This window comes from Arabidopsis lyrata (genome assembly GCF_000004255.2).
Source record: "Arabidopsis lyrata subsp. lyrata unplaced genomic scaffold ARALYscaffold_1, whole genome shotgun sequence".
NCBI lineage: Eukaryota > Viridiplantae > Streptophyta > Magnoliopsida > Brassicales > Brassicaceae > Arabidopsis > Arabidopsis lyrata.
Window position 1 is genome coordinate 16,341,020 of NW_003302555.1, and position 23,077 is coordinate 16,364,096.

The following is a 23,077-nucleotide window of genomic DNA, read 5'->3' on the forward strand; positions in this document are numbered from 1 at the left end:
TTGCCGCGGGCTGTGGATATCGGCAAATTTAGAGAAATCATTTATCAAATAATATGTAGGGGATGCGTATCTTTTCTAAGAGTAAGCATGATAGGGATACAGACAAAAACAAAGCAATGAATTGAATAAAAATGGAGGAACCCTTTCATGAATCTAATCAAGCCCCTTCTTCTTCTTCTTTCAAAGTTTCAACTCTTAATGCCGCCTAAATCTACAAATCACCTCACATTGTTTTCGTATACCTCTCCTCTGGTTGTCGCCACAAGCAACAGACTCAGCCCAATGTACAACATCTGGATCTTCCTGCAGCAGTTTCTAAGTCATCGGAGCAAAGAAAACGTGGCTTTTCTCCAAGTGACACTGTGAATATAGCAGTAGAGCCTCAAAGTACTATACACGACGGATACAGCTCGGTACAACATAGAGTTGTTTATTGTATTGCTGCTTGTATAAGGTTTCGCTTCTCTTCTGGTCTGTGACGGAACAACTTTGCAATCTTTCTTCTCTCACAGTCCTGAAATCCAAATGAAGAAATAAACGAAACATAAGGAAACTTAAATCTGGATCTCGATACTCTTTAACTATTCAGACCTAAAATATGATCCTAATTCATAATTCCACAAATCCATCGGTTGTGTTTTCTCCATGAACAAGAGCATCGGTTTTGAGACCCTCTCTGTTCCATAGGATATGGTTCTTATACAAACCAACATGGATTCAACACATCTTAGACCTGGTATTATCATTTCCTACTGACAGTTTAATTGTTACATAGTTTCATGACCCACATAAATGACTCTGGTTACAACCATTACATATTACCATTGGCTCCACGACTAGACAAATTACTGCATTCGATGTTTGGCTCTATTACTAGTTTATAGGAGGACTTCAGTTCATATCATGTCAAGAGCACTTTTGACTTTACAATTCTAAACCCAGCTTACACACATGGAGGCGAATCAATGTTTTAGATAATCATCAAGCAGCTTTTTGTTAGGTCAAGCAGAATTATAACCATGGAGACTTTTGCAAAAGGAGTTCTTTACCTTGAACATGTGAAGATTAAATGGTTTATCAGGATTCATCCTTCTTAGTTTCTGGTAAGTATAGGCAAAGCTCAGCTGGTCCCGGGGAGTGAAGCGTTCTACTTCATTGAACCAAAGACAAGAGAATAGATTCGACATAGGAGTATGAGCTCGTACTATGAAAGACCCCTCTGGAACATCTGCAAATACGATAATAAAAAGAGGATTGTAAGTAAGCATTCCGTACAAATGTATTGTACGCATGACCAACACCAGGTAATGTTGACCATTGCATGGTGGCGATTCAACCCACAAAGAGCATATAACCTAAATGCTGGAATAACAGCTGGCTGCAAAAATTATTAAGTTGCCGTGACCAAGGATGCAGTTGCTTGTGCGAAAATCTAAGACCTCAGTTAATCATGAACTTTATAATACTAGATAAGATTTCAAAACCCGTGTGCTTGTTACGAGTAAACCCAGTAGCAGTTACAGACACTAACTAACGAAAACACTCCCCAAGGAAGGTACTAATCCTGGTTGGTTTATATCAGTTAACCAACAGATCCTTACTGCTAGGAAGAAGCTTGAACGGATCTGAAGCGTTGAATCTGGTTAGCCCATCAGCCTTGTAAAACTGAAATTGTTGATTAATAACAGTATGGTTATACTTGTTCAGCTTCTTGTTTTGTGCAACCTCTTCCCATAAACAATGACGGTCATAGTGATTGGATATAGCATACTCGTGACCTTTACGCCATAGAAAGTACTCCAGAATGAGCAGTGGGTCCAACTGAAGTCGTAACTTGCTGTCCAACCAGATTGAGTACCTGGAAGAACAAACAGCAGATGAGTTTCTGTGTGTTGATACAGATCTGGTCTGACTTGAGAAGTTTTTCACCGGGTATTGCATATCACATTCCAAAGCATATTTCTAGAGAACCAGTTTCAAGATCTAATCGTTAGTGTATTTCACACCTAACTTTTGTCTTTGTAGCTCAGAATTAAAAGTATACACATGCTTTATAACTGATGTCATTTGCGGTACTTTTTTCAGTCATACTTAACCATGAGTCACTGACCTGTTCTCTACATGCAACTGCTGGAAAACATATGTGCTAGTTAGACACATCAAAATGAGAGTTATAGCTATGACATGAGACTCACCTTGCTGATGGGAAAAGTCGGTGTGGCAACATTTTTGGTATTTTTCCTACCCTCCGCATATCTGCATAAGGAAGATTCTTCACGACAACCAACTTCCACAGACCAATGAATCCTGCTCTGTCTGGGGCATGTCCTTCTGCAGAAAGTGTTTGCATGGTAATCTCGTCCACAAACACAATGAAGCACACATTTTTTCTTGACAATCTACTTATCTAAATGAAAAGAAAAGAATTAAGGTTAGCACAGGTAACAAAATATCATAACCAAAAAATCAAAAGGAAATAAGAACACAACAGAGCAAATATGTCTTCTGAGATTTTTGAGGAGGCGATTCTAACAGATGGCTGTCCATTACTCCATGGTTGATGAAAACACCCACAAACCAACTTTCAGATGCCAGCTATCTAAACATTCATTACACACAATTTGTGTACCTAGCTCAAAACTGCTTATTTTTATCTTATTTCCAGCAACTAGTCTACAACAACACCCACAGGTCAACACATGCCACTCGAACTCTAAGATAACTCAAGTCTCAAGTCTCTGTTAGTGACTACGTAAGCTCAGGTTCCACGTATGGGAGGTAGGCTACTCTAAAGATACACAACTCACTGGTCACAGTTTCCAAATCTTAAACATGGGAAAGAGACGACCAAACAACATAAACATAATCTAAACGATGGAAAGAATCATACCATTTTGTTGGCAGGAGGCCTCAAGCGATCAGAATTGCCAAAGATACATGAAATCACAGCGATGTGGCATCTACTGATATAATTAGTATCATCTTCTGTCAGGTCAAATCCAGTGCTTGGAGATCCTTTGGGGCCTTTGACAAAGCCACAATGAATTTTCTTGTCTTCAGCCACGAAGGAATCTTCTCGCTCCTGTAAACTCTGATGACCTGCAAATCTAGGCTCCCACTGTTCTTCTCCATCAGGTTTATCTTCTTTCTCTATATACTGTAAGGAGAATCTAGCAGATTTTCGAGTATTCAAGGGCTCCACTATTTGTTGACTAGAATTCAATAGCTTCATTTCACATGAACCTGAAATAATTTGAACAACAAATGAATGATGAGCGGCAAATACCCAAACTGACTTCTCAACCAAACTAATCACAAATTATCACCTGAAGATCTGCGACGACCTCTTCTCTTTGTATCAGACCGTGATGTTTTCCCGGACTTACCACCCTTACTAACAAGATAAGAATCCCCAAGTGACCGTTTTGAAATACCTCCATCATCCTTCTCCATATTCTCATGCTTAGTCACCAAATGAACAACCTCACCAACTTTCTCTTTATGCGCCTCTTCATTCTCATCCTCATGCCCAGAATCAACATATTCATCCCCATCATGAGAATCAATCCCATCATCATCCTCACGATCCATATCAACACCCTCATGACGCTGCACACCGTTTCTCTCATGACCACCTTTCCCAAGCGTAGCTTGATACTCAGCTTCATACATCTTTAACTCATTCCTTCCAGCTTCATTATACAAACCAATCCCTTTCACAGGATTGTGAACTTGTACATCCTTTTTCACTTCATCCTCATTATAATCATCATCTCTTCTTCTATCATCTTTATCCCAATACCTCGAATCTCGTCCATGAATCACTGAACCTTGACCAAACTCAAGCACTTTCGAAGGATCTATTCTAGTCACATTCGTCAAAAAATCACCTTCATATGAATCAACAAATCCTGCCCCAAAACACAAAACTAATCAAAAACAATCTAAAAATTCACCATCTTCAACACAAAGATCCAGAGAAAAAAAAAACTAACCTTTATCATCGTAGCTATTATAAGTAAACCCAGAGATATAATAGTAAGCGAGAAGAGTAACAACAAGCACAAAGCAAAGAACAAACACAACAGAACCGATTCCAAGTCGACGAATCTTATCAGCTCTCACGGATCGTCTCCACCGGTTGTTGTTGTTACCTTTAGCTCCACCGACGCCGTTTCGGATCCCGATCGTTACGTGATCAGAAGAAGCTGCTCCGCCGCCGCGAACACTAAATCTCTCCGATTGTCTAAATTGAGCCATTTTAGCATTGTCGTCGACGATGAGAACTCTCTACTAAGTATAGATGCATATATACAGAGACGCGAGAAGAATGGTGAAGTATGGTTGAAGCAAGGTTTTTGGGGGAAGAATTGGTTTTAGTTCTGACGGACGAATTAGATCGATTTCACCATTAAAGACAAAAATGTGATTAGGTGAGAGAAAGAAGAAGATGAATGCGCGTGATCGGCGACGCGCTTCCGGCAAGATTACTTTATACGGTTGTGTGTGCTTTGTATCTGTGTACTAGGAGAAGTCGGCCGCTAGATCTGACCCGACCCGGTTTCGTTATGGATAATTCGGTTTTCTGGGTTTAATTTAATGAGAGAAAAAAAAACGGAATATTGGTTTTTTCTTTTTTACTCAACATTAACGTCATTAGATGAAATTAAGTTGGTGTGGATGAGAGTTATGTACATTGTTAATGACTTAATGGTGTCGAAGAAGAAGCTATCCGGTCGGGTTGTAATTCGGTTTGGTATTCGGTTTAGGTCGTAAACCGACTAATATAATGATTGTGAATTCCGAGGTTTCGAGCTATAATTTCGAGAGATATAAGTTATGAAATTTCAATGCAGAGAGATATAGGTTTCGAATTTTATTTTCGGGGATATATAACACGAGACGGTAGTTTAACTGCATCTGGTGCTATACGATACATTTTTTGTGGGGAAATAAATCGTCAATCCAATTAAGTATTACATCTCGGGGTTATATAAAATGTTCAAAAATTATATGAAAAGTTAAGTGAATGAAACGTGTTTTCTATGTCATTCTATTGGGCCTTAAAAGAAGTAAAGAACATACGAATGTGATGTCACCGTTACGCTACGTCACAACTAATTGTAGTAGTCCCAACTCCCAAAAGAAATCCTTATAAGCAAATAATAATTGTATAACAAGTGAGATTTGGGTCGAATTTACAGATAATTCATGTCAAGGCAAGCACTAATTTCTAGACCAAACCAAACTGAACAACAATGAACCAAAACAGAACCGCGCTTACAAATGTTTGGAATGGAAACTAGACACTAATAAATAATAATCTTGCTTTTGCTTGGCGTTTGGCAATAACCATTAGAGAACAAGACTCCTCTATGTGTCCAATTTAACTTCAATCTTGGGAGATTTTTCAAGAAGAAAGCTAAGCTCAGTAACATAGCTTCCCAAGTCCGATGTGGCATTAACACCCGAACCGGAAACAGAACCAGAGACAGGCCCTTCTTCTCCACTCTTCTCTTCCCCTTGCTTTGTAGTCAAAGTTTCATAGAACCGCTTCATTGCTACTTCCGTTGAGAGAGCATGCACAGAACTGTGTAATTTCTGAAACTTCTCTCTAGTTTCTTGTTCATCAATTAGCTTTTCTCTAAGCTCATCAGGGAGGAAAGCAAGCGCACTTCAAAAAGGGTCAAAACAGAATCTTTATAAACTACTACTCGATAAGCTTCATCGGATATTTAACACATCGCAGCAGACTTGTAATTACCTGGAAACACCTCTAACAATACCAAACTTGTAACCATCAAGAACTGATTCCTTATAGCCAAAGTTATAACCTTCCTGCGCAATAGCTTCTTTCCCGGCAACAATCCCATCACGGTATCCAGCCTACGATTTCGATTTACCATAAAAAAGCCAGACATATAGAAAAAAAATTGATCAAACGTGGTAAGCATTTTACACTGATAGAATGATAAAGCAAAAAAGAATACCGATTCAAATTTCACACGTCTCAACTTATTCTCATTGTCCAACACGCGAGTTTCACTATAATCTTCATCCGAACTTCCGTAAAAGGGATCATCTAAATTCTCAAGAACATGATCATTATTACCTAAACCAAAGGATGATTCTTGTCAGAGAGACTTGGAAAGCCAAAACTTAGCAATACAAATGAAGTTAACTATGCTCTAAACCTAAACAATCAAGCAAACACAAGAACTCAGCTAAACTACGAGAACAAATTTGTAAGTGTTTTAATCAGAAAAAGCAAAAACTTTGTCAATTGCATAACCGGGTAAAGAAAGAGTCATCACCATGTTTCGAAAGCTGTACACTTTCTCCATAAAGCTCTTTGGCGAAATTATCCTTCACATCTGTAAATCATTGAGAAACAAAGTTTTCAAGTCATTTTATTTGGGTGGGGAATATCATCGAACACCTGGTGGGCGATTTATGAAACTTATGAAATCACAATTGGTTCCATAGAAAAGAACCTTCAGGTGGCTCCATCAGTTCTACAGAGACGACTCCGAGATAACGGTTTGACCCAATGGTCTTGAGAGCACAGAAAGAACCAGAAAGGAAGATGGCGATCGTCGATGGCCACAATCACAAAGGTCACAGGTTTCCGATTTTTTCTTCGAAGAAGACGATCCCTAAGAAAAGCTAGAAGAATTAGCTTTCACCTCCAAGTGGATTCAAATCAAACCATCGATCCAGTTGAGAGAAATGGCTTAAACCAACGACATAATTAATTCTACAAAATTGTATGGACCATAAACATAAAAAGCCTCAAAACAAGGTCAATTTAGTCCATCTATTTAATTATTTGCATTTTAATCAAAAACACCACTATTCCCCTAAATCTGTTGCCAGAACTCTTCCATGCATATAGTCACAAGTTTTGTAACATATTTGTGCTTTTTTCCAAGGATCATTGGCTTCACGTGTTTACAAAATTCAGAATTTTGATAGAAATCTCTTTTTTTATTTCGTCGAGAATAAAACTTTGTAAATTCCTTTTTTTTTTTTTTGTTAAAAGGTTTTCTTATATAAATAAAGAGAAACGTATGCAAAAACAAACAAAAACTAACTAGAAAGAAAACTAGCAAGAGGTACTAGGAGAATACATTGATCCAAAACAAACAAAGCTGAATAAAAGAAGAAACAGAGCTTATTGTTTGTTTTCAACCTTAATTAAGCCAGTATTGAAGAAGTAGGAACCCTCGCTTTAAGCCCAACTGTAGCATAGCAGTACACTTGTTATTCATGGTGGAAATGATGTGTGTTGCTACCGTAACTGGAGAGACGGAGAAACCGTCATGCAAACGGCGATTTCGCTCCCTCCATAGTTCATAGATCGCCCTTTGCCAACCTTGAAGGAGAGCAAGTTTTTTTGTGTTTTGATGTCGAAGCCGTTGACAGCCAAAGGAGGATATGATCTCATAGAAGCCGAGGGGAAGAGATCCTAAGTCTATGTGTTATTAATCTCCAAACCTCAGTAGAGAAGGCACACTAAAAAACAGATGATTACGTAACTCATGAGCAAAACCACAAAGGAGACAGTCAAACTCAATATCAAAGCCCCAACTAGACAAACGATCAAGAGTATAAATAACCATGATGTGAGAGCATGTTTTGGGATGGCAGCTTTGTGCCACACAAGAGGAGCCCAAGATTGTTTTGGATGCGAAATCCGAACAGCATTCCACACAGCTTTAGAAGAGAAAGATAAGTGAGGAAGACCATCATTCGCAAAACCGGAGTATCATTTGTTGAGGACATAGAAATGGTAGAGATGAAAGAGTGAAGAAGGACTTGTCTCTCCGTTCTGGCATGAGGAAGAGACCATCCATTATGAGTTCTCACTTCAACCACAATTGAAAATAGAGGGATCCCTAAGTGCGTAGGACCATCTGAACCAAGGAAATCGTAAAGAGAGCCAAATGGAGTCCATGGATCCCGCCAAAAGAAGGTAAAATCACCATTTTCAATATTGATACTGAAAAATTGAAGAGCTTTGGGACGTACCTTAATTAATTTTCTAAAAAGCCAAGAGTAGGTAATATTCTTTTCATTGAGAGCCCACAAAGAAGAAGTAGAAAGATACTTACTTCTTATCCAAGCCATCCAAAAATAACCGGCTCTAAAAAACAGCATCCACAAAATTTTCAAAGCACATGTCTCATTCCAACTACCAATATGTCGCAAACCAAGCCCACTCTCTGATTTAGGGAAACAAATATTATACCATGACACTTTTGCACCTGACGGTGTACCTACCTTTCCATGCCACTGAAAAGAACTGCATAGGCCATTGATCTTTTTAACACTTTGTTAATTCCTTACGCAACACTAAATCTTGTTGCTTAGAGAATACCCTTTTAAATACTAATTTATTTACCTTCTTCATATCAACACACTCACTGCGTAAGAAATAATATTTATTTTCTTCAAGTTACGGTTCATTTTCATCCTTGAAAATTCAACATAAAAAAATAATAAAATTTTGAAGTAACCTTAAAAACTCAAAATTGGTGAGAAGTAAGGGAGAGAATAAATACACCAAAATAAGAGCTGTATATGATTGTTAAACTTACGGTTTGATGAGAAACATAGATCTGATGAAAACTGGAAAAGAATTAAAAGTATCAACATCAGAAAAAGGTTTTAAAAGTATTTAAATAAAACAGAATAGAGAAAAGAAGTCTGTTGGACAACAACGGTAAGGAAGCTTCTCACGGAGAAAACGATGAAAAAGAACCTAGGAATCAAAATCTCAAAAGTTCTTTATATTTTTTTTTTGAACATCTGATTTTATATAATGCGAAGCAGGACTACAATTGGCGATACAAAAGACGACCACTCCCAACCCACAAGTGATAGAAACCAAACCAAAGCCAAAAAGCTACACTAGGAACCTTCCACAAAGTGAAAGGACTTTACAAAAGAATTAGCTTTTCCAAAAAGCGAGACCTGCAAACACACAGCTTCAAACAAAAACAGAGGACAAGTGTGGAAGTCGAAACTAACACAATCGAGATTTGTCTAGGGTTTTATTTTAGGGATACGATAATCGTGAATTCTCAAAGAACAACAGAAACGATTGATACCAAAGATGGTGTTCTTGATATTATTAATGAAAAAAGATGACTTTGATCGTACAAGAGTTTGATCGTAAAAGAAAAAGTGTTTGTGCTGTGAGAGCTTTGCGTAGTGTAATTTCTAGAGCGATGTTGCCTGCCTTTCGTTTGAGCCTTGAGTCTCTTTATATAGGGATGATAAACCGCCTCTCCAGCGATATTCTCGGAAGATTTCCATTTATCTTGAAGTCGGCTAGAATATCGCGGATTAGGACAATTTCCTTATTCTTCGGAGTTTTCGGAATATTTCCTGATTTGAGTTGATCCTTCGCGTTTCTTCCTTATCATTTCCGAGTTTATCGGAAATGATCCTTCTTTTTCGGAAATGACAATGTGCTTGGAAATGATACCTTTAGAGAAGAATATTTACTAAGTCCTTGCTTCGGGCGATGATGAAGACTTCGCCTCGGGGATCTTGTGCAACCGGCTCGGGTACGCACGAAGGACTGGCTCGGGTATTCAAAGATGGCTTCTTCGGGTGTCCCCGAGGTGATGGGCTTAGAAACTTCCGAGGCGGCCAGGCTCGGGTACCCCCGAGGCAATTGGGCTCGGGTGCCCCGAGGCTATTGGGCTCGGGTGCCTGCGTCGTCTTGTCTAAGTATCCCGAGGCGATGGGCTCGGGTGCCCCCGAGGCGATTGAGCTCGGGTTCCTTCGTCGTTTTGTTTAAGTATCCCCGAGGCGATGGGCTCGGGTATACTAAATCGATTAGACAGATATCCCGAAGTGAATGACGCGATATCCTGAGATGATCTCTGAAAGACTCCCGAAGTGTTCTAAGTCTGGCTCGGCGCCAAAGGGTGGAAACCGACCCCAACAGTTAGCCCCCCAGCTCGTTAGTTTGGAGAACCAAGCGTGATGAGCTTTATGACATTTAGGCCGAGCCGTTTACTTTGAATAGTTCGGTCCTTTTAAAGTTTTTTGGCGATTCGGATTCCTCTGTCGTTTCATCTTCTCTTGGCGTGTGACGGTTGGGATTCCTTCTCGAGAAGTGGAAAGGTCCTTTCGCTGATTCCCGAGACTCGTGCGGATGCGAAGTATCTTACTTGCTTCGTTTGTGCCCGACGCGCCTCAGACGCGGATTTGATGTGTTTTATTTGGCTCGTTCGTACCCGACGCGCCCCAAATCTCTATAAATGTTAAGCCTCCGATTCATTTCTTCATTTCGCAATTGCAAAGGAAAAATTTTCAAGGTTCGTTTTCTTCTCTCTGATCTTGAGTTCTTCAATTTCTACTTTTTCCGTTAATATTTCCGTCGTAGCGCAACCGTCATTAGATCTAGGTTGATTTCCCCGATCTGTCAACTTTTGTTCCTCCGATCAGCTTCTTTAATCTCCCGAGCCAGAAAATGTCTCTATCTGATTCCAGCGATTCGCCCCGAGGCGACACTCTTCTCCCCGTCTACAAGAGAAAAATGGTCTGGAGTTCCTCGAGCGACCCCGAGGCGGACCATCAGATCGTGTTATACCGGGGGAGTGACGCAGAGTCGGCTTCTCGGGAAGGAAACCCGAGCCATTTCGTTGCTCGGGAAGATGCGGTTGCAAATGTGGCTCGGGATCAGGATTTGCCTGATGATCCCGAGGCGATTTTGAGTAGAAGGAGGGCCCATCCACCGGCAGTCGGTGAAGCTGGAGTATCGTGCTGGCGAAACGCCCCCGAGACGCCTCTACTTCCTATTAAGGCCGAGGAAGTCCACTACGATTCTGACGAGGCGGCTAGGTTGCTTCAAGCTAAAGTCTGAGCAGCCAAGGGCCAACAGACGAGAAAACGAGCCAAGAAGGCTAGGAAACCTGATCCCCCGGGTTCTACTTTATGCACGGAGGATTCCCTTCGGGATCTCAAGGCTCGATTTGGTTTCAGTGAGGGAGTTGAACTGAGACTTCCAACTCCAAATGAGCGAGCCGATGATCCACCCGAGGGGTTTTTTACCCTCTACGAGGGGTTCTTCTATCATTGCTTCCTTTGGCTTCCAATCCCGAGGCCGATTTTGGCGTTTCTGTGGTCGTACAAGATTGCTTTGTCCCAGATAACGACCCGGGGCTTGCGGCATTTAGTGGGGATTTTAGTCCGAAGTATTGAGACGGTCAATCTAGTCGACCTAAGCCACTTGAGGAATCTCCTAGAGATCCGACGAATACCGGGCCCTGTTGAGAGATTTTACATATCTCCGAGGCCAAATAGGAGGGTTATCGGCGGTTTCCCGAGCAAGGATGAAAAATATACCGACCATTTCTTCTTTGTAGCCTTGAATGAGTATAGTGTCCACGAGGACTACTTAGGAAAAATTGTTGGAAAGTGGAGACAAATCGGTACTAAGCCCGAAGCTGTATTTGCTGTCTTGTTCTTCTTTGTATATTTTATTTTTATTTTTTTTTTTTTACTAACCTTTTCTCTTGTTCATGCAGATCGGAACCCGTCGTTTCTCGAAGACATTCCCGAAGGTTTTCTAGACCTCCACGACGAACTAATAGCTCGGAAGTGTGATTGGACGAAGCACTTTTCCCATGAAAGGATCGAGAGAGCCTTGCGTTTGTTGCACGGAGCTCCCTGCCAGTCTTCTTCAGAATCATCCGACCATCGTTTAGATCACCTCATCGAAATGCAAGGAGCCGCGCAATCTCTGAGAGCCAGGAAGGCTGCTGAAAAGAAAGCGGCTAAGGAAAAAGCCGTTTTGGAGGCGAACTTCAGGCCTCCTACTCCTCCCGAGGCCAACCCTGAGGTTGTTATGGGTGCCGAGGCAACTGATGTACCTCGGGACACGGTTCCGATCATTCCTGAGGTGGTCGGACACATCTCCCCTGCGACCGACGTCCCCGAGGCGGTAGGGGCTCTGGTCGTTGCTGCTCCGGTCGCCGAGACGAAATCCAAAGCTAGGGGAAAAAGACCCCGAGGTGATGGCTCGGGATCTCTAGGAAGGAGAAAAGGAGTCGTAGCGAAACTCCAGTGTACAAGGACAAGATCGCTTCGGCGAACTTTGTCGCTTCCTGCTCGGGGCCGCCACTGTCTGCTCCCGATGCCTTGTTGGAGGCTCAAAACTACCGTGAAACCGCTGCCGGATTCTTGAAGGTACTACCGATCCGTTCTTGACCTGTTTTTACTATCGTTTCCATGTATACTTGCTAATAATTCTTGTTTTATTTCAGGCCTTCCATTCGATGAACTCCATGGTTCGGGCCTATGACTCTGGAGCTCGGAAGTCCGAGCTGGCCCGTGAGAGATCGGAGACGTCCCGAGCTAAGATCGAAGCTAAATTATCCGAGGCGATCGCGGCTAAACAGGAGGCTGAGGCGTTGGCCAAAGCCGAGAAGGTGGAGCGATTGAAGGCTTCCGAGGATAGCTTGCGGACTCAGAGAGAGCTTGAGGCCGAGGTCGAGCGACTCCATCGGTTATTCAACGAGGAGAAGGCTCTCCGGGAGAAGGAGATTGTCAGAGAGAGGAGGGCAGCAAAAAGGGAGTTCGCCGAGAAGGTCAGGGCTATCGAGGCGAAGATGGACCAGTTCGGGGAGGCATCCACGCGCTATATGTACTTGGTGCAAGCGCGGGCCAATGCCGAGCTGATAGCCGAGCTGGAGGAAGGAAAGAGGGTTGAAGACGAGAAGGCCGAGGTCCTTCAGTGGACTGCTGAGTATGGGGGCGCCGAGGACGAGTACGTCCGTCTTGGGACCGAGCTGCGAGAGGACTTGAAGCTCCCTCCGGTTTCCCCGGATTCTGTTGATGACAGCTTCGGAAACCGTTCGATCGAAGGTGCCGCGGTGGCGCTAGGTGTTGCCGACCAGTCCGGTTCGAACCGAGGTACCGAGGTAGCTCAAGTTTCGCCGGTTAACCAAAATTTGATCTGATCCCGAGATGTCTTTTTTTGTTTTCTTTTTTTTCTTTGTAAGACATGCCTGGATGGCTTTATCCCTTGAATATTATGTCGGAGTATTTTTTCTTAAACACTTTCCCAAACTGAATTCAAAACTAATGTCAAGTATTTGGTTTTATCCTTCGAGTCGAGATCAAAAAAGAATCATGCACCGATGTTAAGTTAACCGGGTTTAAGAATTGCTCGTTGAGAAGTTATATCCAAACGTCTTAACTTCCGAGCCGAAAATGAAATGAATCGCGTACCAGTGTTAGGATAACTGGGTTTTGATTAAGTAGGACTAATCTTTATCGGTTGCGACCCGAGCTGATATAGTCGATGCCAGTGCTTAGAAGCGAACTGGGGTACCAGCGTAGAAGTGAACTGGGTTTTCTGAAGACAACTTCTTTATGGCAGGATATCTCCTTCCGAAGCGTCTCGGATGCTTATATAGCGCGCTGTTACCGTAGAGGTGTAGATGAATTTAGTTCGCGGGCGTGGCCATCGCCCAAACGAACCGAACGGAGTTTAGACCGTGTTGATTTCCCGAGGCGAGCTTCGGGGTAAAGACCGAGGTGGACTTGATCGGATAAAAACCCGAAGTGTATACTTAGAAATATAGTTTAATAAAATTTGAGACGGAGTATAGGAAACGTATAATTGACAAAGTTTGAGTGGGAGTATGGATATACGGACCCACTCCCCCCCTTTTTTAATTAGGGGGGGTAGCTGAACTCGTCCGAGGACGAGCTGCCTACGTACCCTTTTCAGGGATCAAGCCACCCCGTAGTTCGAGTACATGCGTACCTTAGGTTTTTAGCGGTAGTATTTCCTTAGATGCATTGCGTTCCAGGATCTAGGTACCGCTTTGCCGTTCATGTTGATGAGTTCGTAGACGCCGGGGCGGATCACCTTTGCGATCGTGTAAGGTCCCTCCCAATTCGCGCCGAGTTTGCCTGCGTTCTGCTCGGCGGTATTCTGGAAAACTTTGCGCAGTACGAGATCTCCTTCGTGGAAACGGCGATGCTTAACGTGAGAGTTGTAGTACCGAGCCGTTGCATTCTGATAATTCTGCATTCGAATTAAGGCCGAATCTCTTCTTTCGTCAACTAAGTCCAACTCGTCCAGCATCATCTGTGTGTTGGAATTTTCCTGCTCGGGGAGAAAACGTCTCCTTAGTCCCGGGATCTCGGCTTCGGTGGGAATCACACACTCCGCGCCGTAAACAAGGGCGAAAGGTGTTTCTCCCGTGGCTCGCCGTGGCGTGGTTCTGTGTGACCAGAGTACTCCTTCTAATTCGTCGGCCCAGCGGCCTTTCTTTGCGTCGAGGCGCTTTTTTATTCCGTCGAGAATCGTCTTGTTTGCCGCTTCGGCCTGTCCGTTCCCTTGAGGATACCGAGGAGTAGACTTGCTGAGGCGAATTCCCCATTTCTCGCAGAATCCTTCGAACCGAGCCGAAATAAACTGCGATCCGTTATCTGTAACGATCTCGTAAGGTATCCCGTGGCGGCATATGATGTTCTTCCAGACGAAGTTTTCGACCTGCGCGTCTTTGATGCTGGCGTAGGAGTCTGCCTCGATCCATTTGGAGAAGTAGTCTGTTAGTACGAGGACGAGTTTCTTCTGTTTGGAGTTGTGTAGAGGTCCGATGATGTCCATGGACCATCGCATGAACGGATAAGGCGAAGTGATGGAAGAGAGGAGCTCGGCGGGTTGATGAATGGTTGGTGCGTGCCTCTGGCATTTATCACACCGTTGAGAGAATTTCTCGCAGTCTTTGACCATCGTCGGCCAAAAATATCCGTGGCGTTTGATCTTTATGGCTAGGGCTCTCCCGCCAGAATGGTTTCCACAAGATCCGCCGTGTACTTCTTCCATGACTCTCCGAGCTTCGTTTCCTTCGACACAGACAAGGAGAGGACCAGAAAATCGCCATTTAAAGAGCTCTCCATCGATCAGAGTATACCGAGCCGCTTTGGCCTTAAGCTTCCGAGCTGCCCATTTTTCAGTAGGAACTTCTCCGTCGGCGATGTAGCTTCGGATGGCTCCGATCCATTTGGCGTCGCTTCCGTATTCGGGCTCGGTTGCGTCCGTAGTTTGCTGGTCCAGATGTTCGATATCCATTTCTTCCGGTTCTTCCGTTTCTCGAGCTGTTAGAACTTGATCTTTGCTATTATCTTCAATGCTCGGCTTATCGATGAACTCAACCGGTATGATCCTCTTCAGATTTGGGTCGGAGGTTGAAGCTAGAGCCGCTAAGGCATCGGCCGATGTGTTCTCACCTCGTGGGATTCTGTTCAACTCAAACTCTCCGAACTGTTTCGCCAAGTCTTGCGTGAGAGCAAGATACGCTTCCATTCGTTCGTCGCGAGCCGCGTATTCTCCATTGAATTGATTAGCCACGAGCTGAGAGTCGCAAAAGGCTCGCAGCTTGTTGATCTTAAGTCCCCGAGCCAGCTTAAGTCCTGCTATCAGCGCTTCGTACTCAGCCACGTTGTTGGTCGCGTCGAAATTTAGCCGAAATGATTGTTCAAGGATTTCACCCTCTGGTGATGCGAGGCGGATTCCGACGCCAGAACCTTGTTTTGAGGATGAGCCGTCGACGTGGAGGATCCAAACAGCGTTGGGTGACTCTTCTCGGACGTTCTCTGTTGGCAGCTCGATGATGAAATCGGCCAGGACTTGAGATTTCGCGCATGTTTTGTTTCTGTATTCGATGTCATATTCGCTGAGTTCTACTGCCCACTTGGCTAAGCGTCCCGATTGGCTTGGACTGTGCAAGATGGTTCGGAGCGATACGGGCGCCATGACGACAATCGAGTGAGACTGGAAATATGGCCGCAGCTTCCGAGCTGACATTACTACGGCGAGGGCGAGCTTCTCAGTTTGCGGGTAGCGTGTTTCCGCGTCGGTGAAAGTTTGCGAGACGTAAAAAATCGGCTTCTGCTCCCCTCTGTCTTCCCTGACTATGACTCCGCTTATAGCCGTGTCGGAGACTGCGATGTACAGGAATAACGGCTCGCCCGGGATTGGTTTCGCTAACACCGGTGGATTAGCCAAATATTTCTTCAGTTCCTGGAAAGCTTCTTCGCAGCGATCGGTCCATTCGAATTTCTTGTTCCCGCGCAGAGTATCGTAGAAAGCCAGGCATTTGTCAGTGGATCGCGAGATGAATCGGTTTAAGGCTGCGACTCTCCCGGTGAGACGTTGGACTTCGCGCTTGTTCTTCGGTGAGGGCATGTTTAGTAGAGCATCAATCTGCTTCGGGTTTGCTTCGATGCCTCGGTGAGTTACGAGATATCCCAAAAATTCTCCAGACTTTACCGCGAAACGACATTTTGCCGGGTTAAGCTTCATGTTGTGCTTGTTGAGCTGACGGAAACAGTCGCGTAGATGGGCTATGTGATCGCTTTCTTCAAGGGATTTGACTAACATGTCGTCGATATAAACTTCCATCGTCTTCCCGAGCTGTTCGGAGAACATTCTGTTGACGAGTCGCTGATATGTCGCGCCGGCGTTCTTGAGTCCGAAGGGCATGACTTTGTAACAGTAGATACCTCGGTCTGTGATGAATGCTGTCTTCTCGCGATCGTCGGGGTGCATGAGAATTTGATTGTATCCTGCGAAAGCGTCCATGAATGATAGCAACTTATTTCCCGCGGTTGCTTCCACTAAACGATCGATATGTGGGAGCGGAAAACTGTCTTTAGGGCAAGCTTTGTTCAGATCGGTGAAATCGACGCAAACTCTCCACTTGCCGTTCTTCTTTTTAACCACGACAGGATTTGCTAACCAGTCCGGATACCTTGCTTCAGAGATCGAGCCGATCTTCAGGAGTTTTTCAACTTCGGCGTTCACTGCATCTGCGCGATCCCGACCCAATTTTCTTCGCTTCTGCTTGATGGGCTTGAAATATGGGTCAACATTCAGCTCGTGGCAGATTACGTCGATGCTTACCCCAGGTAGATCTTCAGCCGACCAGGCGAAGGTGTCGATGTTCTCCTTGAGGAATGAGATGAGCTCGGTCTTGAGCTCCTCGGTTAAGTCGCTGCCAATTTCCACACATCGTTCGGGCCGTTCGTCGTCGAGGCTAATGGAGATTACAGGATCCGAGGTAGGCTTCTTCTCCTCGCGCGCCTCCTCGATCTGTAATTGCTATAACTGTTTAGATATAGCCTTCTCTTCACTCCGGCCAAGTTTCGATTTCTTGTGATCCGTTTCAGACTTTACTTCAGTGACAGGGTTTCGGAGTTTGTGTGCTGCCATGAAACACATCCGAGAATTTTTCTGACTGCCCCAAATTGTTTTCACGCCATTAGGGGTCGGGAACTTGACACACAGATGATATGTTGATGCGACAGCTCGCATTAGATTTAACCACGGGGTTCCCATTATGACGTTGTAGATGGTAGGTCGATCGGTGACTGAGAAGTTGACTATCTTTGTCACCCCGCCGGCTCGGACTGGTAGTTGGATGGTTCCAAGCGTCATCAAAGTTTCCCCTGAAAATCCGAGGACAGGCCTCGGGGTCGGAATCACCTGTGACATGTCGATGTTCATTCGTTGGAGCGTTTCGCGAAAGATCACGTCAATGGTGCTGCCGGTGTCAATTAACACTCGGTAAATATCGTGGTCTCCTATCGCTAATGTGACGACGATTGGGTCGTTATGAGGCATGTCGAGCCCGTTTGTCTCGCTCTCTTCGAATGTGATCACGTCGTTAGGTCGATCGAAGGGTCTTGTCCAGTTGCTAGGTGTCTCGGCTCGGCGTTGATAAGCTTTGATTGCCGCTACAGTGTCAGGACAGTATGGCGATCCACCCATTATGGTAAAAACCTTCTGCCGCGTACCATCTCGGTCTTCGTCTTCCGATCCCCGGGTTCTTTTCTGAGACTCCTGGTTCCTTGGTTCGGGGTCTCTTCCTGGGTTGGTCTGCTCGGGCTCCGGTTCTGGCTCGAGGTCCTTAAGAGTAACGTTTGTCCCGAGCTCTCCAGCTAGGAATTTGGTTGCTAACTTGGCTCCGAGGCTTCGGCATCTCGAGGTATGATGGCCGAAAATTTTGTGGTGTTCGCAATATTCTTGATCATTGCTCGGTGGCTGATCCCTTGTCCAGGTGAAGGACTCTCTTCCCCGCCCACGGCCTCGGCCTCTGCCGCGGCCACGGCCTCGGGGTGTGTCGATTTGGTAGCTATGGTATCCTGAGAAATTGCGCCCTTCGTGATGCGTATATGTACTGCTCTCACGCGTCTTCTTCTGGATTGGAGGTGCCGCTTGGGCTTTCTCAGTTTTCTCGGTTTTCTCGGCTCGGGACGCCTGTTTCGTCGGCTCGTGCCTCTTTGCTAGTAGCGCCATTTCCTCTTCGTGGGCGACGAAATCCGAGGCTCGATGCAGCGCGTCGCGAATTGTTGTTGGTTTAGACAGGTTCAACTCTTTCCTGAATTCTGACTTGTACCAGAGAGCTTTCTTCAAAGCCGAGAGAGCTGCTACATCTGTAATTCCTTCGACCTTGGCTAGCGTCGATTTGAAGGTCTTGAGAAAATCCCTTAATGGCTCGGTGGGCTGTTGAGATAAGGACCATAGATCCGCATCGGAAGTTCCGGGGTCGATGAGCACGGAGTATTGTTTGAGGAACAATGTCGACAGCTCGTCGAAACTATCGATCGAGTTTCGTTCCAATCTTGAAAACCACTCTAATGCGGGTCCTTTGAGGTGTTCCACGAACAGTAAGCACAGACCCGCATCCTTTTCTCCGGGCTTGAACCTGGCTCGGGCCACAGATATCACGAACGATTTAATGTGGCACTTCGGGTCCGTTGATCCGTTGTAGGAGTCGATTCTGAACTTTCCCAGGTTGGACATCGTCGTCTCAGAAATTCTTTTGGTGAAAGGCGTATTCCGAGATTCTTCCAAAATTCGGTCGATGTTCGGCGCGGAGGATGAGACGCTATGTATCTGGGTTTTGACGAGCTTCATATCAGCTTCCGCCTTGGCTAGGGAGGCTCGGATCTTGCTTAGCTCGTCTTCTCTTTCGGATTCTTCGGCCCACCTTATGTTTTCTTCAGTTTCTTCGTCATCAGTAAGGTCTGTTCGCTCGGCGGAATTAGCTCCGGCTCGGGTACGCTCATCCTGAAGATCTGGCTCGTCTGTCAAGTCCACTGCGTCCGGCTCGGTGGGATCATCCTGGTCCTCGCGCCTGACAGGGTCGGCTCGGGTTGCGACTCTGGTGTTGCCGGTTGGTGTCGCGAACGTGAGTCTCGTTGGGTTGATGCCAGGCAAGTCCCTCCGAGCTCGTGGTGGCCGAGTTTGGAAACGTGTGGTTTTTTGTTGCCCGCGTGTTGCGATTTCGTCGACTCGCTGCGCCAAGGTTTGGTTGGCTTTCTCTTGGTCGTCAGTTTTCTTCTGGAATTTAACCATCAGATCTTTCAGTTCGGCTAGAGTCGCTAGGATCGTCGGATCGGCGGGTTGAGGGTTCTGAGGGTTCGGAGGGTTCGGGATTCCTCCTCCAGCTGGTGGCGTCTGACGACCGTCTTCGGTCATCGTGCTTTTCAGTAATCGAGTTCTGCGTCTTAGGGTAAGAGAATTCTAAAGTATCCCCACAGACGGCGCCAAACTGTGGAAGTCGAAACTAACACAATCGAGATTTGTCTAGGGTTTTATTTTAGGGATACGATAATCGTGAATTCTCAAAGAACAACAGAAACGATTGATACCAAAGATGGTGTTCTTGATATTATTAATGAAAAAAGATGACTTTGATCGTACAAGAGTTTGATCGTAAAAGAAAAAGTGTTTGTGCTGTGAGAGCTTTGCGTAGTGTAATTTCTAGAGCGATGTTGCCTGCCTTTCGTTTGAGCCTTGAGTCTCTTTATATAGGGATGATAAACCGCCTCTCCAGCGATATTCTCGGAAGATTTCCATTTATCTTGAAGTCGGCTAGAATATCGCGGATTAGGACAATTTCCTTATTCTTCGGAGTTTTCGGAATATTTCCTGATTTGAGTTGATCCTTCGCGTTTCTTCCTTATCATTTCCGAGTTTATCGGAAATGATCCTTCTTTTTCGGAAATGACAATGTGCTTGGAAATGATACCTTTAGAGAAGAATATTTACTAAGTCCTTGCTTCGGGCGATGATGAAGACTTCGCCTCGGGGATCTTGTGCAACCGGCTCGGGTACGCACGAAGGACTGGCTCGGGTATTCAAAGATGGCTTCTTCGGGTGTCCCCGAGGTGATGGGCTTAGAAACTTCCGAGGCGGCCAGGCTCGGGTACCCCCGAGGCAATTGGGCTCGGGTGCCCCGAGGCTATTGGGCTCGGGTGCCTGCGTCGTCTTGTCTAAGTATCCCGAGGCGATGGGCTCGGGTGCCCCCGAGGCGATTGAGCTCGGGTTCCTTCGTCGTTTTGTTTAAGTATCCCCGAGGCGATGGGCTCGGGTATACTAAATCGATTAGACAGATATCCCGAAGTGAATGACGCGATATCCCGAGATGATCTCTGAAAGACTCCCGAAGTGTTCTAAGTCTGGCTCGGCGCCAAAGGGTGGAAACCGACCCCAACAACAAGGGTCTCTCATCCTCAAAAACACCAAGAAGCCAGGATGGATATCCTGTGGCCACATAACTATGAAGCCTAAAATCGTTGATGACACTTTGAGAGATGAGAGAAGCTCCTCTATTCGCAGCCGCCTTTTCCACAACCATTTTCCATTCCAGACCACTCACCAAAAGCCTTTGAAGTTCTTGAGCCTGATACCTAAAGGAAGGCCAAGCTTTAGGCCTATTCACAATTCCAACCAAAGTCGTCTCTTGAAAGGCAAACAAAACCCGGTAAAATCTGTGGTCTTTCATACTTTCAATCCCCCACAGAAGTGACAAAAAGGCAGCCTCAAAAGCATCTTTGACATTAACAAAAGATCTTCTGCCATGTATCAGAACCAAACCCTCATTATCTCTTACCACCCAAGCTGCACCCGCCAACTTAGTAGTTTTTGACCAAGAAGAACCAACATTACATTTAAGCCAATCAGGGGCAGGAGGCTGCCACGCTTTTCTTTCCCCTCCACTACTCTGACTGGCCTGATTCACTTCAAAAATCTCTCCAACCAAAACTTCCTCCGGTTCCACAACTTGAGCCTCACACCATTCCATAAAATCATCTCTGCTTTTGAGCACCAACTCAGGGGCTGACAAAGACTTACCCTCAAAAGCCAAAGCATTTCTGTTAGTCCATAATCTCCAAAGTATCCAAGGAAAGATCTTTCTAACCTCCTCTGGCCACGCTCTGTTTTTCCTGTTCACTAAAAGATGATGAAAATTGGAGAAAATCTCACCACCTTCAAAACCCTGCAAAGGAAAGGGATAATCAGAAATGGCCCAGACTTGTCATGCAAAGGGACAAGAAAACAAGACATGCCCACAAGTCTCCTCTTCCAAACCATAGAGTTGGCAAAGTGGATCCCTCCTCATTCCTCTGCCAATGAAAGCCATTGCCACTGGTAAGCAGCCCGATAACATCTTCCACAAGAAAACCTGAAGCTTTGGATCCGTAGGGATCTCCCAAATCTGACATTTCAAATCGTTTGTTGATGGTAAAGCAGAGGCATTCAGACTTACCTCATCAACAGAATCTTTGGAAGAGAGCCAATATGCTGACTTGACAGAGAAATCCCCAGATTTATTGTACTTCCAAGTGTAAAAGTCATCTCTGGAAGTAACTGGTCTTATCTTCTTTATTCTTTCAATATCCTCTTCGAAGAAATGATCAACAAGAGCCTCAAAATCCCAGGTCCGAGAGATAGGGTCAATGAGAGAATTCACCTTTAGGCATACATCAAAGAAATAGTTTTTCCTCATAGGAGCTCTCATTCCTTCATCTTCATCCTCAATCCAAGGATCAATCCAGACTTTAACAGAAGATCCGTTGCCAATGTGTTTTGATATCCCTTTTTCTAGCAACTCTCTCCCATGTAAAATACTCCTCCAAGCAAAGGAGGGTCTGCCATCCACAGGAGCATTCAGAAATTCTTTTGTAGGAAAATACCTGCTTTTTATCAGCTTGGCCAGGAGACAATCAGGTTCTTGTAGAATCTTCCAAGCTTGTTTGACGAGTAGAGCTTGGTTGAATCTCTTGATATCTCTGAAACCAAGTCCTCCAAGATGTTTTGGAAGGCAAAGTTTCTCCCAGCTAACCCAATGCACTTTCCTAGAATGCTCTTCAGCGCTCCACCAAAAATCTGCCATTGCAGCAGCCAAATTATTACAGGAAGTCTTTGGTAACTTAAAACAAGACATCGCAAAAACAGGCATAGCCAATGCAACCGACTTCAACAGGACTTCTTTCCCACCCTGAGAAAGATGCCTAGCAAACCAACCAGACAGCTTTACCTTCAGCCTGTCTTTAATGTAATCAAGTAGAGCAATTTTTGAGCCACTGAAGCATTCTGGTAGGCCAAGATACGTACCAGCACCACCCTCTTTGAATATTCCCATTCTGATCTGAATGTCAATTTTAACCACATGGTTTACCTTTGCTCCAAAGGTTATGGAGGATTTATTCAGGTTGATAGACTGACCCGTAGCATCACCATAGACTGAAAGAATCTGCTGCAAAACCCTGCTCTGGTCATTGTCTGCCTTACACATGAATAGGCTGTCATCAGCGAAGAGTAAAAGGTGCACCGCAGGTCCCTCATCACTGAATTTAATACCTTCAATCTTTCCTTCTTGTTGAGCTTTATTCATCAAATGAGTCAGTCCCTCTGTGCATAGAACAAAAAGGAAAGGAGATAAAGGATCCCCTTGTCGCAAACCTCTCTGAGGAGTAATGAGACCAAAAGGCTGGTCATTTATCAACACCGAGTAAGTTACAGACGACACACAAATCATCACTCACTTAACCCAGCGCTGGTGAAAACCTAAGGCAGAGAGCAAAGCCCTTAAGAAGCTCCATTCTAGTCTGTCATAACCTTTTGACATGTCAGATTTAATATCCATGAACTCAGAAGAAATGGCAGGATGAGTTCTTAGGCCATGGATCACCTCATGAGCAACCAGAATATTATCTGTGATCAGTCTTTCAGAGACAAAAGCCGACT

At 44.7% G+C, this 23,077-nt stretch overlaps 2 protein-coding genes across 2 annotated transcripts; both read right to left on the bottom strand.

Moving 5' to 3' along the window:
* Positions 1-27: 27 nt before the first annotated feature.
* On the bottom strand, positions 28-4,678 carry LOC9327170. The gene is made up of 7 exons (XM_002893780.2): positions 3,996-4,678; positions 3,327-3,911; positions 2,891-3,243; positions 2,196-2,407; positions 1,602-1,858; positions 1,050-1,228; positions 28-514 (listed from the first exon to the last, which is right to left on the bottom strand). Exons 1-7 carry the CDS (start codon positions 4,258-4,260, stop codon positions 431-433), a joined length of 1,935 nt encoding a protein of 644 aa, XP_002893826.1. The 5' UTR covers positions 4,261-4,678; the 3' UTR covers positions 28-430.
* A 449-nt stretch (positions 4,679-5,127) lies between these two features.
* On the bottom strand, positions 5,128-6,821 carry LOC9329888. Its single transcript, XM_002893781.2, has 5 exons — positions 6,495-6,821; positions 6,315-6,374; positions 5,991-6,112; positions 5,765-5,886; positions 5,128-5,674 (listed from the first exon to the last, which is right to left on the bottom strand). The coding sequence occupies exons 1-5, from the start codon at positions 6,508-6,510 to the stop codon at positions 5,374-5,376; spliced, it is 621 nt and encodes a 206-aa protein (XP_002893827.1). The 5' UTR covers positions 6,511-6,821; the 3' UTR covers positions 5,128-5,373.
* Positions 6,822-23,077: the final 16,256 nt, after the last annotated feature.